Raw genomic sequence first — 18,473 nt, 5'->3', positions numbered from 1 at the left:
TCCAACCGGAAAGCACTGCAGAGGGTGGTGAAAATTGCCCAACGCATCACCGGTTCCTCGCTCCCCTCCATTGAGTCTGTCCAAAGCAAGCGTTGTCTGCGAAGGGCGCTCAGCATCGCCAAGGACTGCTCTCACCCCAACCATGGACTGTTTACCCTCCTACCATCCAGGAGGCGCTACAGGTCTCTCCGTTGCCGGACCAGCAGGTCCAGGAACAGCTTCTTCCCTGCGGCTGTCACGCTACTCAACAATGTACCTCGGTGACTGCCAATCACCCGCCCCCCCCTCCCGGACACTCCTCCCACAGGAAAAACACTATGACTGTATGCATGTAAATAGATTTATTTATTGAAATCATATTCTATGTCACTCTTCCAGGGAGATGCTAACTGCATTTCGTTGTCTCTGTACTTTACACTGACAATGACAATTAAAGTTGAATCTGAATCTGAATATCCTAAAGATGTGCTGGTAAATTACCCATTTTGTACAAGAGAGTGACAAAATAACTTGGGAGGGGGTTGATGGGCAACTGGGGAAAAGAGGAAAGGGACTATGAGCACTCCCTGGGATGCAGGTGGGTACCGTTCCTGACTTCTTTGCCATACTTTGTAAAGGCTTGTGCACTTCGAACCGATCCGATTCTGATTTGAAGAGAGAAAAAAAAGAGGAGAAACAATTTCTCAATCAGGAAAAACAAGTGGGCGAAATGGCACTAAAAGTTCACACATTTGCAGCCAGTTTCAACAGATACTGTCAAGATGGTATAAGAGCACCAGCAAAGGCAAAGACATTTCTCTGACATTTTAATCAAGCCACAGTTTAAACTCTTGGTTGCTTGTGCAGATATTTTGAGCAAAAACTATTCAATGTTTTATTGAAAACTTTGAGAAACTGACCAATTACACTTGACAATTTTTTTAACTGTCATTATTCGCATGTATTTTGAGTTCTATGGGGGAGTTTGCATAGAGTCAGTTCTTCTTTGATCGAGGGAGCCTTGGAATAGGATTTTTCTGCTGATAGCCACCATGATCTGGTTGGGCTGAATGGCAGTTTACTGTGCCATAGTAAGTAAGTAGATTCTTTCATTCTTTCCAAGTCTAGAATGTTCAAAAATTTGGTGCCTGTAGTTTCACTTGTGCTGTGGCAGTTCTCAGTAATGATATTTTAATTTCATTCTGTGGCAAACCAATTACATTTTTATTCAAGGTACACAAAATTGCTGGAGGAACTCAGCGGGTGCAGCAGCATCTATGGAGCGAAGGAAATAGGCGACGTTTCGGGCCGAAACCCTTCTTCAGACTGATGGGGGGTGGGGAAAGAAAAAAGGAAAAAGGGAGGAGGAGGAGGAGCCCGAGGGCGGGCGGATGGGAGGGTGGGAGGAGACAGCTAGAGGGTGAAGGAAGGGGAGGAGACAGCACAGGCTAGCCAAATTGGGGGAATTCAATGTTGATGCCATAAGGGCGCAAGGACCCCAGACGGAATATGAGGTGCTGTTCCTCCAATTTCCGCTGTTGCTCACTCTGGCAATGGAGGAGACCCAGGACAGAGAGGTCGGATTGGGAATGGGAGGGGGAGTTGAAGTGCTGAGCCACCGGGAGGTCAGGTAGGTTATTGCGGACTGAGCGGAGGTGTTCGGCGAAACGGTCGCCCAACCTACGCTTGGTCTCACCGATGTAAATTAGCTGACATCTAGAGCAGCGGATGCAGTAGATGAGGTTGGAGGAGATACAGGTGAACCTTTGTCGCACCTGGAACGACTGCTTGGGACCTTGAATGGAGTCGAGGGGGGAGGTGAAGGGACAGGTGTTGCATTTCTTGCGGTTGCAACGGAAAGTGCCCGGGGAGGGGGTGGTGCGGGAGGGAAGGGAAGAATTGACGAGGGAGTTGCGGAGGGAGCGGTCTTTGCGGAAGGCAGACATGGGGGGAGATGGGAAGATGTGGCGAGTGGTGGGGTCACGTTGGAGGTGGCGGAAATGGCGGAGGATTATGTGTTGTATTTGCCGGCTGGTGGGGTGAAAGGTGAGGACCAGAGGGACTCTGCCCTTGTTGCGTGTGCGGGGATGGGGAGAGAGAGCAGTGTTACGGGGTATGGATGAGACCCTGGTGTGAGCCTCATCTATGGTGGCGGAGGGGAATCCCCGTTCCCTGAAGAACGAGGACATTTCCGATGCCCTGGTATGAAATGTCTCATCCTGGGAACAGATGCGGCGTAGGCGGAGGAATTGGGAGTAGGGGATGGAGTCTTTACAGGGGGCAGGGTGGGAAGACGTGTAGTCCAGATAGCCATGTGAGTCAGTGGGTTTGTAATGTATGTCGGTCAGGAGTCTGTCCCCTGCGATGGAGATGGTGAGGTCAAGGAATGGTAGGGAAGTGTCGGAAATCGTCCAGGTGTATTGGAGTGCCGGATGGAAGTTGGTGGTGAAGTGGATGAAGTCAGTCAGTTGTGTGTGGGTGCAGGAGGTGGCACCAAAGCAGTCGTCAATGTAGCGGAGGTAGAGGTCGGGGATGGGGCCCTGGTACGCATCGAACAAGGATTGTTCAACGTACCCGACAAAGAGGCAGGCGTAGCTGGGGCCCATGCGTGTGCCCATAGCTACGCCTTGTGTTTGGAGGAAATGGGAGGAGTCAAATGTAAAGTTATTGAGGGTGAGGACCAACTCCGCTAAGCGGAGGAGAGTGTCAGTGGCTGGGTAAAGGTTGCTCCTCTGGTCGAGGAAGAACCGGAGGGCTCTGAGGCCATCCTGGTGGGGGATGTGGCTCAGCACTCCCCCTCCCATTCCCAATCCGACCTCTCTGTCCTGGGTCTCCTCCATTGCCAGAGTGAGCAACAGCGGAAATTGGAGGAACAGCACCTCATATTCCGTCTGGGGTCCTTGCGCCCTTATGGCATCAACATTGAATTCCCCCAATTTGGCTAGCCTGTGCTGTCTCCTCCCCTTCCTTCACCCTCTAGCTGTCTCCTCCCACCCTCCCATCCGCCCGCCCTCGGGCTCCTCCTCCTCCTCCCTTTTTCCTTCTTTCTTTCCCCACCCCCCATCAGTCTGAAGAAGGGTTTCGGCCCGAAACGTCGCCTATTTCCTTCGCTCCATAGATACTGCTGCACCCGCTGAGTTCCTCCAGCAATTTTGTGTACCTTCGATATTCCAGCATCTGCAGTTCCCTTTTGAACACATTTTTATTCAAGATTGGCTTGAAAAAGAGAATGTTATTCCTTTCACCCACCCACATCGCTTACTGTGTGTAGTAGTTTTCTAAAAGTATCAGTTTTGCCAATCCATTTGTAGTCTTCCTTAAGGGCCTGTCCCACGATGCGAGTTCACCCAAGAGTTCTCCCGAGTTTTATAAATAAAACAAACTCGTAGATAGTACGTAGAATGTACATAGCGGGTACGTCGGAGCTCGAGGATGTCTCGTAGCGGCTCGTAATGCTAGCGGCAGGTACTTGGGAAACACGGAAACTCGTGAAGTTTTTTCAACAGTGTGAAAAATTTCCAAGAGTAAAAAATTACCCGTGATGAGGTACCACGAGTGATTTTTTTTTGCTCATCAACCCCCTCCCAAGTTATTTTGTCACTCTCTTGTACAAAATGGGTAATTGGGCAAAAACTCGGGAGAGTTCTTGGGTGAACTCGCATCGTGGGACAGGCCCTTTATAATCGTACAACTTATTTTAAAGTTTTGAAGGAGTTATTAAACTTAAAATGGCCTCAAAGTATTTATGTGCCTTTTAGAACATGAGATATGACAGGAGCAGACGACTTGGCCCACAATATGTGCGCCAAACATGATGCCAAGATAAATTAATCTCGTCTGCCTGCATATGATCCATATCCCTCCACTTCCTGCATATCCATATGCTTATCTAAAAGCCGTTCCAGGTACCCGCCATCCTCTGTGTAACAAAAATAATTTACCCGCATACCTCCTTTAAATTTTAAAGCTATGCCCTCTAATCTTTGACTTTTCCACCAAGGGGAAAAAGGATCTGACTATCAATGCCTAATTTTATATAGTGCTGCTATGAGATCTAGGCCAGATTTCTTTTACGTTGCATCGCTGAATTTTTTTCATGTCTTCCCATATAATTCGCTCACTGCATTTTTATTGGTCACAGCAGATGTAAAATCATATTTAATAACTTACTTTGGAACCTGAGTGTGTGATATTTATGCTTTTTTTTTTAAATGTCCAAATTGTTTTCTAATGAAAGTTCCACATTGGTTTAGTGATTTGGATTTATTTCAGTGTACTGAGGCACAATTTAAAAAAAAATCTGTATATTTAATACTCAAGACACGAAAGGACAATTATTTCTGTTTGTTACACTGCCATTAAACAGTTTTATTAAATCAGAAACTATCCAAACCTTATGTCGGGCTGCAAAATTCAATCAGTTTCTGGTAAGCAGTCATAAAATGGCAGGCTAAATTGAAGATTGAGAAAACAAATCAATTGATCTACTCATTAAATTGTTCATCTTCCCCTTCACTGTCTACCATGGATTATATTTTTCGTTGGTATTAATCAACCTCTGAATCTTTTGCTGAGCATGTTGGAGAATATTGATCAGAATCAGAGCCTCATCTATTTCTGTGGACCTTTTTCGGCTGCCTTTTTTTTTTTTTTTTTTTTTTGTTCGGCCAGTGAACCCTTGATAAATAAAGAACATCTTAAAATGCATTAAATTGTTGGAAATGCATCAACTAAATTGCACACGACAATCTTTCTCAAGCACTAATTAAAATCCAGTTCTCGCATTGGTTGGAGGAGTTACCACTGCACTTTCTTCACCTTGCTTACTGACTCTAAAATAATAGACTCCGGCTAACAGCTGGAGATTAAATCTATAAAAACGAATTCTATATAGTAGAAATTAAATCTATTCTGAGAAATTAAATCAAAGCAACAAAGTGAACTTCATTAGGTTACAATGCTCTGCTTAGTTTGCAGTCTCCATTTCAAAGTAAATAATTTGAAGGTATCAGGTTTTGGAAGCAGCAATCTTTATAGCAAGTGTTTTGAGGTGATAAATTTTCATTGAAACTGAGCACCCTGACTTAATAAATGCCTCGTGAATATGGGTGACTGTCTTGTTGAAGTGTTGTACTTGCATATGATGCCCATTTTATTTTCATATGAGCTTGAGTGCATACTAGTTAATCGAAATAGAAGCATGCCATCTATCCTATCTATCTAAATTTAAAACTCTGTGGCTGGATGTGTGTGTGTGGCTGTGTGTGTTTCTGCCTGGCTGTCTTGTGGGTGCCACATTCGGCCTTTAATTCCATGCTACGCCAGCACTCCGTCATTTTTTCCATGTCACTAGCTAATTCATTTTACATCTGATTTTGCACTCCTCAAAACATTTTTTCTTTTTATGTACTCTTTTTAAGATAAAATAATACACCCGCCCCCATTCACTCATTTTGTCGCCTCCTGCTGGCCAGCGACCATACCGGCTGCTGGCGCCCGTCACTCGCCTCAAAGACGCCATTTAAAAACAGCCGAAAGAAGCCGCCCCACGACCGCCAGCTGTCTCCCCCCTCTCTCTGTCTCTGCCCTCTCTGTCTCTGTTTCTCCCTCTCCCTCTCTCCCTCTACCTCTCCCTCTCCGGAGACTGCCGCCGCGGGCAAAGCCCGGTTCGACGACCGCCCGCCCGCCGCCTCGCTCGGCATCCTCATGTCTATCCCTGCCCGTGGCCCCCCCTCCAGTCCATGCCTGGTGGGGAGTCTGCTGCCTGGGCTCGAGCAGAGCCTGGAGCTGGAGTGAGCGCCCGCTCCAACCCCCCCGCCCCCAGCTCCTTCACCTCTCTCCCCCATCCTCTCCTTCCTCTCGCCCTCTCCCCGCAGACAGAGCAGAACGCCGGCTGTTGCCAGAACCGCTACAATAGGCGCTGCTGGACTCCAGCCCGCCCGCCTGCCCGTACACTCCAACCCCCCCCCCCCCCATTCTCAAAATGCTCTGCAGATCGGGAGGTCACCGGAGGTCACAGCCGTTCACCGGCTTGAACATGGCAGCAGCAGTTAATGTCGCGCGGGGCATTACTCCCTCTGGGAAACCTGAAATTCCTCCGTTGGTCGCAGCCCCGTCCGACCGGCCTGCTCACCGAGTTCAGGTCCGCCCTCTACCTCTCTCTCCCCACCTCTCTCTCTCTCTCTCTCTCCCCACCTCTCCCTCTCTCCCCCCCTCCCTGTTTCTCCACTCCCTGTCCCCCCCTCCCTGCCCCCATCTCTGTCACCCCTGCCCCCTCCCTCTCCCCCCCCTTCCTGCCCCTTCCTCTACCCTCCTCCCTCTTCCCCACCCTCCCTCTCCCCCCTCCCTCTCCCCCCTCCCTCTCCCCCCTCCCTCTCCCCTTTCCCTCCTCCTCCCCCCTCCTCCCCCTGGCCCCCTCCCTCTCCCCACCCCCTTCTCTCTCTGCCCTCACTCTCTACCCCCCCCTCTCTAGACGCGCCTGCGAGTTGGGGGCTATGCGTCAGTAGATAGGGTGATTATGGGGTATAAGGAGCAAAATAATAATATTAATATATTAACAAGGGGGGTAGTTACCGTGTGTGTGGGGGGGGGGGGGTGGGTAGTTAGTGTGTGTGTGGGGGTGGTTAATGAGTGTGACGCCCAATGCCCCCCACCCCCCCCTCAATTGCACGTTGGGGGAACAGACCCAACGGGTCTGCACTTGGTCTAGTATAATTTTAAAACTCTGTGTGTGTGTGTCCCACTCTTTCCCTCCCCCTCCCTCTCTATCTCCCCCTTCCTCTCCCCTTCCTTCCCTCCTCTTCCCCTTCCCTTCCCCCCTCTCTCCCTCTCTCCTCCCCTATCTCTCTCACCCCTCCTCCCCCCCCCCTCACCCACCCTCCCTCGCCTCCTCCCCTCCACCCCCCCCTCTCCCTCTGTCTCTTGCACTTCTGTCTCTGCCCATTTCTCTCTGTCTCTCCCCATTCTCTATCTGCCCTCACTCTCTACCCCCCCCCCCCCCCTCTCTAGACGCACCTGCGAGTTGGGGGCTATGCGTCAGTGGATAGGGCAGTTATGGGGTAAAAGGAGCAAATTAATAATATTAATATATCAAGGGGGGTAGTTAGCGTGTGTGCAGGGGGGAAGGGGGTAGTTAGCTTGTGTGACGCCGCATGCCGCCCCCCCTCCCGCGCAACCACACGTTGGGGGAATAGACCCAACAGGTCTGCACTTGGTCTAGTATAAGCTAAAAGAGTCTCAGATTAGATATGTCACATTTCATTTTTTTTAACCATTTATAGGAAGGATTATAAAATCTTGAAATTGCAAGGTTGATTAATTTTAGAAACTACCAGGCATTTAAGACTTACAGATATTTAAGGGGCATTCCTGCTAGGAAAGATTTAAGGAGTGACGATTTAAAAACATTCAAGGTTATGGTGATTTAGGAGTGGCTAATTTCAATTGTTTGAACTTGGTAACAGGGTAAATGGAACGTGGAGGCATGGTATTAAATTGGAGGTCAGAAGAAAAACAATGGGCCATTTTTCGAAACTGTTAATTGGAGGATATTGGGGTCCCTAGGTGAAAGAGAAATTGTATTTATCTAATCTCCTTCTGAGTTTAACATCTTCCCAAAGCTTTTTATAATCACTGAACAATATAAGAGAGGAATAAAATAAAGGTTCTAGAAAATGAACAGGATATCCCTCGTTGCATTTGGTGCCTGATGCTGATGCAATACGAATGCGGACTTGATACAAACACTTGTTTCTGTGTTGAAACTGAAATGGAAGGTACATTTTTGGAGCTGCAGCCTTTTCTATTAGAGACAATAGACAATAGGTGCAGGAGTAGGCCATTCGGCCCTTTGAGCCAGCACCGCCATTCACTTTGATAATGGCTGATCATCCACAATCAATACTCCGTTCCTGCCATCTCCCCATATCCCTTGACTCTGCTATCTTTAAGAGCTCTATCTAACTCTCTTGAAAGCATCCAGATAATCAGCCTCCACTGCCTTCTGAGGCAGAGAATTCCACATTCGCAACTCTCTGGGTGATGTTTTTTTCCTCATCTCCGTTCTAAATGACCTACCCCTTATTCTCAAACTGTGGCCCCTGGTTTTGGACTCCCCCAACATTGGGAACATGTTTCCTGCCTCTAGCGTGTCCAATCCCTTAATAATCATATATTTTAATAAGAATCACTCTCATCCTAATAAATTCCAGTGTATACACGCCCAGTCGCTCTAATCTTTCAACATATGACAGTCCCGCTATCCCGGGAATTAACCTCGTGAATCTACACTGCACTCCCTCAATAGCAAGAATGTCCTTCCTCAAATTTGGAGACTAAAACTGCACACAATACTCCAGGTGTGGTCTCACCAGGGCCCTGTACAACTTCAGAAGGACCTCTTTGCTCCTATACTCAACTCCTCGTGTTATAAAGGCCAACATGCCATTCACTTTCTTCACTGCCTACTGTACCTGCATGCTTACTTTCAGTGACTGATGTACAAGGACACCCAGATCTCATTGTACTTCCCCTTTTGCTAACTTGACACCGTTCAGATAATAATCTGCCTTCCTGTTCTTGCCACCAAAGTGGATCACATTTATCCACATTAAACTGCATCTGCCATGCATCTGCCACTCACCCAACCTGTCCAAGTCACCCTGCATCCTCATAGCATCCTCCTCACAGTTCACACTGCCACCCAGCTTTGTGTCATTTGCAAATTTGCTAATGTCACTTTTAATCCCTTCATCTAAATCATTAATGTATATTGTAAATAGCTGCAGTCCCAGCACCGAGCCTTGCGGTACCCCACTAGTCACTGCCTGCTATTCTGAAAGGGACCTGTTAATCCCTACTCTTTGTTTCCTGTCTGCCAACCAATTTTCTGTCCATGTCAGTACCCTACCCCCAATACCATGTGCCCTAATTTTGCCCACTAATCTCCTATGTGGGACTATCAACGGCTTTCTGAAAGTCCAGATACACTACATCCATTTTCCTAGTTACATCCTCAAAAAATTCCAGATAATTAGTCAAGCATGATTTCCCCTTCGTAAATCCATGCTGACTCGGACCGATCCAGTTACTGCAATCGAAATGTGCCGCTATTTCATCTTTTATAATTGACTCCAGCATCTTCCCCACTACTGATGTCAGGCAAACTGGTCTATAATTCCCTGTTTTCTCTCTCCTGCCTTTCTTAAAAAGTGGGATAACATTAGCTACCGTCCAATCCACAGGAACTGATCCTGAGTCTATAGAACATTGGAAAATGAACACCAATGCGTACACGATTTCTAGAGCCACCTCCTTAAGTACCCTGGGGTGCAGACCATCAGGCCCTGGGGATTTATCAGCCTTCAGTCCCATCAATCTACCCAACACCATTTCCTGCCTAATGTGAAATCCCTTCAGTTCCTCTGTCACTCTTGGTCCTCTGGCCACCAGTACATCTGGGAGATTGTTTGTGTCTTCCTTAGTGAAGACAGATGCAAAGTACCTGTTCAGCTCGTCTGTCATTTCCTTGTACCACATAATAAATTCATCTGTGTCTGTCTTCAATTTTCTTGAGAAATTTAGAATGGTGGGTAGAAATGTGGAACCTGAGGATGAAACAGTCTCCAGAAAACGGCAAGGAACCTGAACAGCATTATGCAAGTTATAAACCTGTGAAGTCCCGCTGTGATTCCATAATGCATTGGTGTGAAACCATCAAGGAGAACATTAAGATATGGTTCACTCTTCAAAGTTGGTCAGAAAGTGTGGAAATGTTATGAAAAGTGCACAGACCCTGTGCGTTCTACAGTCTATTTTTCAAGACCATAGATAACTCGACCTCCCTGAACTTCCTATCTTCAATTTATGTGGGGAAAATGTGAACAAACCATTATCTGTGGATGTGCTGACAGGTTCATCATTCCTTAAAAGCAACTAAACCTTTTGGGAGTGGAGACTTAATGGCGAGTTGTGGGACCAGATTGGCCCAGGCCTGCTGGAAGTGTGCATAATGCATCCAGCTGGTAGGATCGATTTCTGTATACTCTATTATAAAGGGGGTGTAAGCTAAATTAATTCATTCCATAGATTAATGTAGATTTTTGCATTATGTCCCCAGAATGGCTCAGAAAATGGTTAGTAAAGTCAGGGCACACACTAAGATGATGGACTGGAAGTGGATGCTGGGATTGTCGTAGTGATGTTTCTTCTCAAGGAGCTCCATATCCCACATCTGTGCTGCACTAGTCACCTGAGACAATTCCATTTTAATTGGAGATTGCAAATCAATTGTGTGCAGAGACTAGTTGTGCAAATCTCCAGAAAAAGATGGGAGAATTGTGTGTTGTTGTTCAACCTGCCTCTGTTGCTGAGAACTGGTCTAGTCTAACCCTGTTGAAGTTTAACTATGTACCTTTCTGTTGGTTGGTTCAATATTATTGTTCTTTCCAGCAAACTTTATGAAGTTGAACATCCTTGGCTATGACTTAATTAAGGGAGCAGTCTGCACGCAATGTTCTCGAGGCCTGTGGAGAGGAGGCTGTGGAGGAAAATGAGCCGTGCATCCTGTGTGGTGGTTATCCAAGAAAATTGTCATGGTAATTTGTCAGAACGTGCAAACTGATTGCTCTTGATGTGGCATCGTCATACAAGTACTTGCTGAGAAGGTCTGTAAGAGGATTTAATGGTCTTTATTGAGGTTCATTCCAAACAGCTGCATTAACATGGGGCTCTGCTCTATGGGCGGTTCCCAGGGACGTGCACTGAAATGAACATCAACTGCTGCTGGAAGATTATCAAGCTGGTGAAAGGTGCCCTTTGGTCTCCTTGATACCTGTTAGTCTTGTCATGAAATGATCTGTCTGTGTGAGTATTTTGGGTTGATAACTCTGTTTGTAAGAATCTTCTGTCATTATAGATTAAAGTGCTGGAATCTAAAAATCCTCTTGAACTTTTAGTTCAAAAATGAATATAAAGAAAGATTAATGTCCTTCTTGGGTAATATAAATTTTGCAACTTTACTGAGAATGCTAACATGAATTCCATTATATATATATTTACCAATTCAATAAATCAAGTCATCTGTTGAGTCAGGATGTTTAGGCGTGAAAAATCTCTGAAACAGGGAGGCAAAAAGGCAAAATAAAATTACAAAAAATGCATGAAAAAAGGTATTGACAAAAAAGGCATAAAAAGGCATGTATTTCCACCACCAAAATATGGTTAAAAATGATAATTATAAAGGTATACCACATTATTGCCTGGTTGCACATAACTACTAGCATTTTTTTCAAATTATCTGGTGTTAAACTATGCCGTCTGTCAGCCAGAATATGCTTCAGTTGTCAAAAACTTATTTCTACCCGAGCTGAGGTCACTGGTGCATTCCTGAAACAAGCTACAAACTCTACATTCATGTTGATATCTTGTGCATGACAACTACCTTTGAGAAATGTAGCTATGTTTTGTACTTCTTCAAGTTCTTTGTTAGCTAAAATCCCCCTCTCACATTTTCCTTGTATGTCTTTACCTACATCGCCAGGAGCTTTAAGTACAAAGTACAGCAAGTGAAGATGTAAATAACTGAGCAATAGTTGTGCTTTTTGACCTCTCCAATACTTCCAATGTCAAGAAATACTCCTTTGATGGTTGACCTGCCTCCAGTGTACCGATGACCACATTGGCAACATATCTCCCCACAGCATTGGTGGTCACGTCTATTGAGATCCATATTTTGATGCATGCAACTTCATCTCTTATTTTCTGCCCAACAATGTTGAAGTTGCTGTCAACATAATTTTTCTGTATGATGACTGGCTCGGTATAGGTTCCTTTGTGTATTTCCCTAAAAAACCTCTGAGAGATTTGTTTTCCAATTTCCACAGTGGAATTCCAGCATCAATGAATGCTTTGCACAGATCACTCAAACTCAGATTTGCGATTGAAGCCAGCAGTAAATGTTGTGAGGAGACAAGCTTGCGTATTTCCTACCCTCAGTTTTTCTGCCGTCGACTTGTGTTTAGCTGTCTGTACATGCTGGGAGATGAAATATTTCTTCTCATGATTCACTGCTTTCTCACATGCTTTGCAAAACTGCACACAGTTGTCTGTAGAGAATACATCACTCCCATACACTCTCACCAAATCGTTCATTCTTACAAGGCATTGACTTGGCTTTAGGCATTTTGACGCTTGCAGACCTCTACAGGCAGGCCAAGTACAAGCTGAGAAGAGGAATCAGAGCTGCCAAGGAAAGGTACACTGAGAAGTTGAGGAGCAAGTTCTCAGCAAATGACTCTTCTTCAGTGTGGAAGGGCTTGCAAGAAATCACAAGCTACAAGAGCTACCCCCTTGCTCCTTGGACAATCGTCAGCTGACCAATGACTTGAACGAGTTCTACTGCTGGTTCGATAAACAGAAACTTAACCCTGGTACCCCCACACCGCATCCCCAATCAACACTTCACACCTACTCACAGCTTGACTCCAGTTTGAAAAGACTAGATCCTTCCCCACCTACTCCTCCCCAATCACCACTTCACACCTAATTAAAGCATGAAGGGCCTGTCCCAAGATGCGAGTTCACCCAAGATCTCTCCCGAGTTTAAAAAAAATTCAAACTCGTGGTAAGTATGTTGAATGTACGTATGGGTACGTCTGAGCTCGAGGATGTCTCGTAGCGGCTCGTAATGTTAACGGCAGGTACTCGGGAAATGCGGAAACTCGGGAAGTTTTTTCAACAGTGAAAAATTTCCAAGAGTAAAAAAATACTTGTGATGAGGTACCACAAGTTTGATTTTTTTTTTAAAACTCGGGAGAGCTCTTGGGTGAACTCGCATCATGGGACAGGCCCTTGACTCCAGTCTGCAAAGACTGGACCCTTTCCCACGCATCTCTTTCCAATCACCACAACACCCACTTGCAGCCGAGTTTTTCACCCTGGTGCTGTAAATTTTCTTGTAAGTTACGTAAAAATGGCAAAAAATGGCTGATTTAGGCACTCGATCGTGAAAAAGGCATTATCTTCCAGAAATCATCAAAAAGGCACATGGTATTTATGTCAAAATCTTGGCTCTAGTCATCTGTATTAAATTTTAAAAAAACCTAATGTCAGATCTGTTCTTCATCAGCTACAAACTATGATTTTGGGGGGGGATTTTAGGTTATCTTCAGTTGTTTTATTTTCAACTACAGTTTGTAGCTTTTACCAAGTGGTGGCATTTCCCAGTTAATGTCAGCACCAGGCTCTGTATTGATATTAATAATAATAATAATAAATTTAATTTTTGGGCGCCTTTCAGACATCTCAAGGACACCTTACAAAGATTAACAGGAATAAAAAACATATAATCAGAATAAAATAAATAATAAAGACATCACAGAAACACAAATTAAAAACAGAATTCAGTCCAAAAACAAAAAATTAAAAACACAATGCGAAGAGAGAGCAGCGGCAGCGGCAGCTAAAGCGCGCCAGCGTCCACTCTCTCTTCACGGCAGCCATCTTGGACAAAGACTAACAGGATTACTTACAGACAAAAAATCATCCCCCCACAATGGATACCACTGTGGGGGAAGGCACAATGTCCAGTCCCCAACCCGAAGTTCACCCAAAGTCATTTCCTATTGAGGCCACCGCAGTTGCCTCTACGGAGGCCCGATGTTCCTGGCCGTTCTCACCGGGTGGTGTTGCCCCGGCGTCGGGAGAGTCCTCTCAGCGGCTGGGCCACCTGGAACGGCCGCTTCCTGACTGGGGACCGCGGCTTCCGAAGCCGATAGGGACGCGCCGGGTTGGAGCTCCCAGGCTCCCGATGTTGAAATCGGCGCCGCCCGCTCCGCTCCGCAGACCCGCAGCCCGGAGGTGTTGAACTCGGCGGTCTCAGCTCACCGCAGCTCCAGCGCGTCGATCCAGCGCGGCGACCCAGGCAAGGCATCGCCCGCTCTACTCCACGATAGCGCTCCAGCGCTGTGCTGCCACCGAGGCCGAGGTGCTGGGCGGTCCCCGCCAGGAAATGGCGCTCCAAGCCCGCTGGTAGGCCGCGAGGACGGGTCGACGGGCAGCCCGGAGAAAAAGCTGCCTCACCGACCAGGTAAGGACCTAGAAACAAAATTGCCCCCTACCCCCCACATTTAAAAGTCCATTTCTCCAAATGGACGAGACACAGGACTAACTAAAAACTTTTAAAAAGCTAATTAAACGGTCGGCTGCTGGTTAGCAGCCGTTCCCCAAGATGGCTCCTCGTAATTGTAATTATAGGTTCATCTAATTGTAATTATAGGTTCATTATAGATGGCTCCTTGTAATTATAGGTTCATCTTTTATTGCCTGCAGAGGGAATTTGACAAACCCTTAAGATTTTTTGATGGGGGTTAATTTGCTGTCAAGAATTCAAGTGTTTGATTTAGGAGATTGAAGTAATATTACATGTACCTCCCAGCTCCAGGTCGGCTTGAGAATCTAATTCTGATACACGTGTGTAAGAACGAACTGCAGATGCTGGTTTAAATCGAAGGTAGACATAAAATGCTGGAATAACTCAGCGGGACAGCCCAGCATTTTGTGTCTACCTTTAATTCTGATACACTTCAGAATCTGGATTAATTTTATGGAAAAGGCTCGATCTATAGTTTTGGATTGGGTACATACTCTTACTGTTTATTGATTATTGTATATTTATGTGTTGTGTTAATGGGCCTACAAATTGTTCACCGGGTGGTGCCGTACATTGGCAGCCTCGCCAACAGTCTGTCTCATCCTTATTGTTTTTAGTCTGTTGTTAAATGTACGTTTTAGTGTATCTTTAGTTTTGTATTATGTGAGGGGTGGGGAATCTTTTTTTAATCTCTTTACTCGACGGAGATGTGACTTTTTCTGTATCGTATCTCAATAGACAATAGACAATAGGTGCAGGAGTAGGCCATTCGGCCCTTCGAGCCAGCACCGCCATTCAATGAGATCATGGCTGATCATTCCACAATCAGTACCCCGTTCCTGCCTTCTCCCCATATCCCCAGACTCCGCTATCTTTAAGAGCCCCATCTAGCTCTCTCTTGAAAGTATCCCTTGAACCGGCCTCCATCGCCCTCTGAGGCAGAGAATTCCATGGACCTGCAACTCTCTGTGTGAAGAAGTGTTTCCTCGTCTCCGTTCTAAATGGCTTACCCCTTATTCTTAAACTGTGGCCCCTGGTTCTGGACTCCCCCAACATCGGGAACATGTTTCCAGTCTCTAACGTGTTCAAGCCCTTAATAATCTTATATGTTTCAATAAGATCATCCCCTCATCCTTCTAAACTCCAGAGTATACAAGCCCATTCTCTCCGTCCGCACTGCAGCCTAACATCGTGGAGCTGGCGGTCCCTTTGCTGGGGATTGACTTCGGGAGCTCCAACCGCGGGAGCCTGCGGACTTAACATCGTGAAGCTCGCGGTCCCTTGTTTATGTTAATTTTGATGTAGTTGTGGGTCTTGTTGCTTTTTTGGTATGACTGTATGGCAAATCAAATTCTTTGTATGCTTTTTACATACTTGGCGAATAGATTAATTACAATTACATTACAATTAAATCTGCAACAAGTAAGAATTTCATTGTTCAGGTCCTGGTGCATATGACAATTAAACACTTTTCACTTTGGATTTGGTTGAATGCAGTAATCGGAGCACTGAGAAACAGCTCAGATTTGAACCTGAATGAGACAGATGATGCTGAATCACCCATGTCCATGAGCATCCTGTGATAGTGGAATTGGGGCATCTTTTCACACAGGGCTTGAAATCCTCCCAAAAAACCTTCCGATTCCAATTCCTATGTAAGCTTTTCATGTGACCATGATAACACAAAATATTAAAAATGCATGCGTGTGTCTTTACATGTGATGCAATTAATCTGCTGAATCTGCCTTGTCTCTTTAGATATTTCTAAGTATTCAAATATTTTCGGTCCAGTGATTGTATCCCGTTTTTCTACTTTTTGAATGCTGTATTTGGCGGAGGCCCATGGGCAAGAGCTGCTATTTGTCCCTGAGCCTTTTTGGTTTGTTTGATTAAGTTACGTCCCCCCCTCAAAGTTAAGCAGGCATTAATTAAAGCATTGTCTCATCAGACCGTGTGCTTGAGCTAACTATTAAAGGAAATACAAAGAAGGCTTCATGCCAGGACCTTTGGGATTTCTTTTTGTCAATGGCTTGGTTGAGTTTGAGTACATTAGAATCTTTTAGAATTCCTGATCTTGTGATCTTAGTTTCAGCTCCATTTGCCCATTCAACCAATATATTATGCTTTGCAATATCGATACTTGCTGGCTCTTTCTCGCGCATGCTCTTTCTTTAAAAAAATATATTTTTGATGTCATTTCCTTCCTAGTTGGCAGTAACAAGGCACAATTGAATGGAATACTAAAAGTTTCGGGAGTGGCAGGCCTTTGGGAAGAACAAAAACTATGTGTGGAAATACACTCCCACTGGTCATGGTTGGTGTATCTGCCTTGTAACAGTGTAAATGCAAGGAACTGCATGCAGATGCTGGTTTCCAAAAAAGGCAAAGAATTAGAGTAACTCAGTGGATTATGCAGTGTCTCTGGAGAACGTAGATGGGCGACGTTTTGGGTTGGTATCTGAAAAAGGATCATGACCCAAAACATCCCTATTCATGTTCTCCAGAGATGCTGCCTGTTCCGCTCCTTACTTCCAATACTTTTTTAGGAATGTGACTCTGGAGTATTGTCTGTAAGTGCTACCTGAAAATGTAACTTATTCAGGGGCTCCCTGGGATGCAATTGACCTGACTTACAAATTTTTAAGAAGGAACTGCAGATGCTGGAAAATCGAAGGTACACAAAAATGCTGGAGAAACTCAGCGGGTGCAGCAGCATCTATGGAGCGAAGGAAATAGGCAACGTTTCGAGCCGAAACCCTTCTTCAGACCTTCTTTAGTCTGAAGAAGGGTTTCAGCCCGAAACGTTGCCTATTTCCTTCGCTCCATAGATGCTGCTGCACCCGCTGAGTTTCTCCAGCATTTTTGTGTACCTTACAAATTTTTTAAGTTAGTACTAACAATGATGTGCTTTATCGTATCACTCATGACTGGATAGAATAAATATCCCATTAGTTTCATTGTTGGGAGTTTTAGGCTGATTATTCAAAGAAATGTAAGAATTGCAAGCATGTGTAGGTGGAGCAACATGATATGGGTAGCTACAAAACATTGATGCTTTTATCTTGCAGAGAAATCAGCCTAAGGATAGTTGTCATGAATTAAATACTTGCGTAATCCAGGATCTGCCTATAAACAGTAAAATTGATACTCCAGCACCCCCAGGACTGGCACCTTTCCCAGATTGGAGGATGTATTAATTAATACACCAACATGCTTTTTAATCACTATTTTTTAGAGGTTATCGAGTAGTATAATCAATTTTCTAGGAAACCCGGTGCATTTAAAGGGAGTTTGGAGAATGGTGCCCTGATGACTTCAGGGAATGTTAGGAACAAAGCAGGTTGACAGTTATTGGTTTAAATGCATTTATGAAAACGTGAGAATTGAGACAGGGCAACACTTGGTTTTACTGTACTGAGTGTTCTGAGGCTACCTCAAGAATTATAGCCTAAAACATTTTGCTTTTCATTTCATTCAGTATTTTATTGTTTACATTCAATTGTGATGATGCAGAATACTGAAATTCTGACAATTATAAAGTGTCAACATAACTCTAGGTTTGTTCAGTGAATTTTGGTTTGTGACGGTATATGTTATATATTTATCTTGTTGGTGTGCAGTGCCAGAAAAACGATATGAGAATATTCCCAATATGAGAAGAGCCTCAGTGTGTTTTCTCCTGATCTTCCTTGCTACAAGAGTGGAGAGGCAAAGTTTGTTGTTTTGGATGCTGCATGCTGAGAATATTAATATTAAAACACTTCCGTATGTTCTAAGGTCTGCTGGTGGGCGCTTTAGATGCTGTGCTCGACTCCAACGCACGTGTTGCACCTTTCCGAATTTTGCATCAGATGCCAGGATCGCAAGTGAACTGGGTCATTGCCTGTGGTATGTAAAACCTGTGTGATGCTTACAGTGCTAGCTAGCAAATTGTGTGGAACGGATCATGTTGCCATATGAAAGTACATAAAAGTAGTGCTCATTTTTAGAAAAGATCCTGGAGTTTATTTGTTGAATGCTATCTCTGAAGTTCTGCAGAATCTGATATGATTTTGGTTTGTTCTCAAGGGATGCCTTTCCTGCCATAATCTCTCAGACTGTGGGAACATTGACTGAAACTGATCCTAAACTTCCTTTCATACTGATATCCTTTTACAATTATTCTTTACACGAGAAGTTCCCATTTCGCCCATTGAACATATCCTCTGTTACCTTGCTTAAAGTTTATGACTGTTTTTGGAATGTAAATTGTTTAAAGATTTCTACAAGCAAATTACTGTCACTTGAAATAAACACCGAACTGTACAGCATAGGAACAGGCCCTTCGACTCACAATGTGCAAACC

General features: G+C 45.0%; 1 protein-coding gene across 1 annotated transcript in view; it reads left to right on the top strand.

The window, feature by feature from the left end:
- tbc1d8 (TBC1 domain family member 8) overlaps nt 1–18,473 on the top strand; it is a 95,648-nt gene that overhangs the window by 31,825 nt on the left and 45,350 nt on the right. The window contains exon 2 of the mRNA XM_033022571.1: nt 17,906–18,016. Within this exon, the coding sequence (XP_032878462.1) occupies nt 17,906–18,016 (111 nt within the window). The remainder of the gene's footprint in view (nt 1–17,905; nt 18,017–18,473) is intronic.

The sequence above is a fragment of the Amblyraja radiata genome, chromosome 6 (genome assembly GCF_010909765.2).
Source record: "Amblyraja radiata isolate CabotCenter1 chromosome 6, sAmbRad1.1.pri, whole genome shotgun sequence".
In the NCBI taxonomy this organism is placed as follows: Eukaryota; Metazoa; Chordata; class Chondrichthyes; order Rajiformes; family Rajidae; genus Amblyraja; species Amblyraja radiata.
This window is presented reverse-complemented; position numbering and strand designations above follow the sequence as displayed.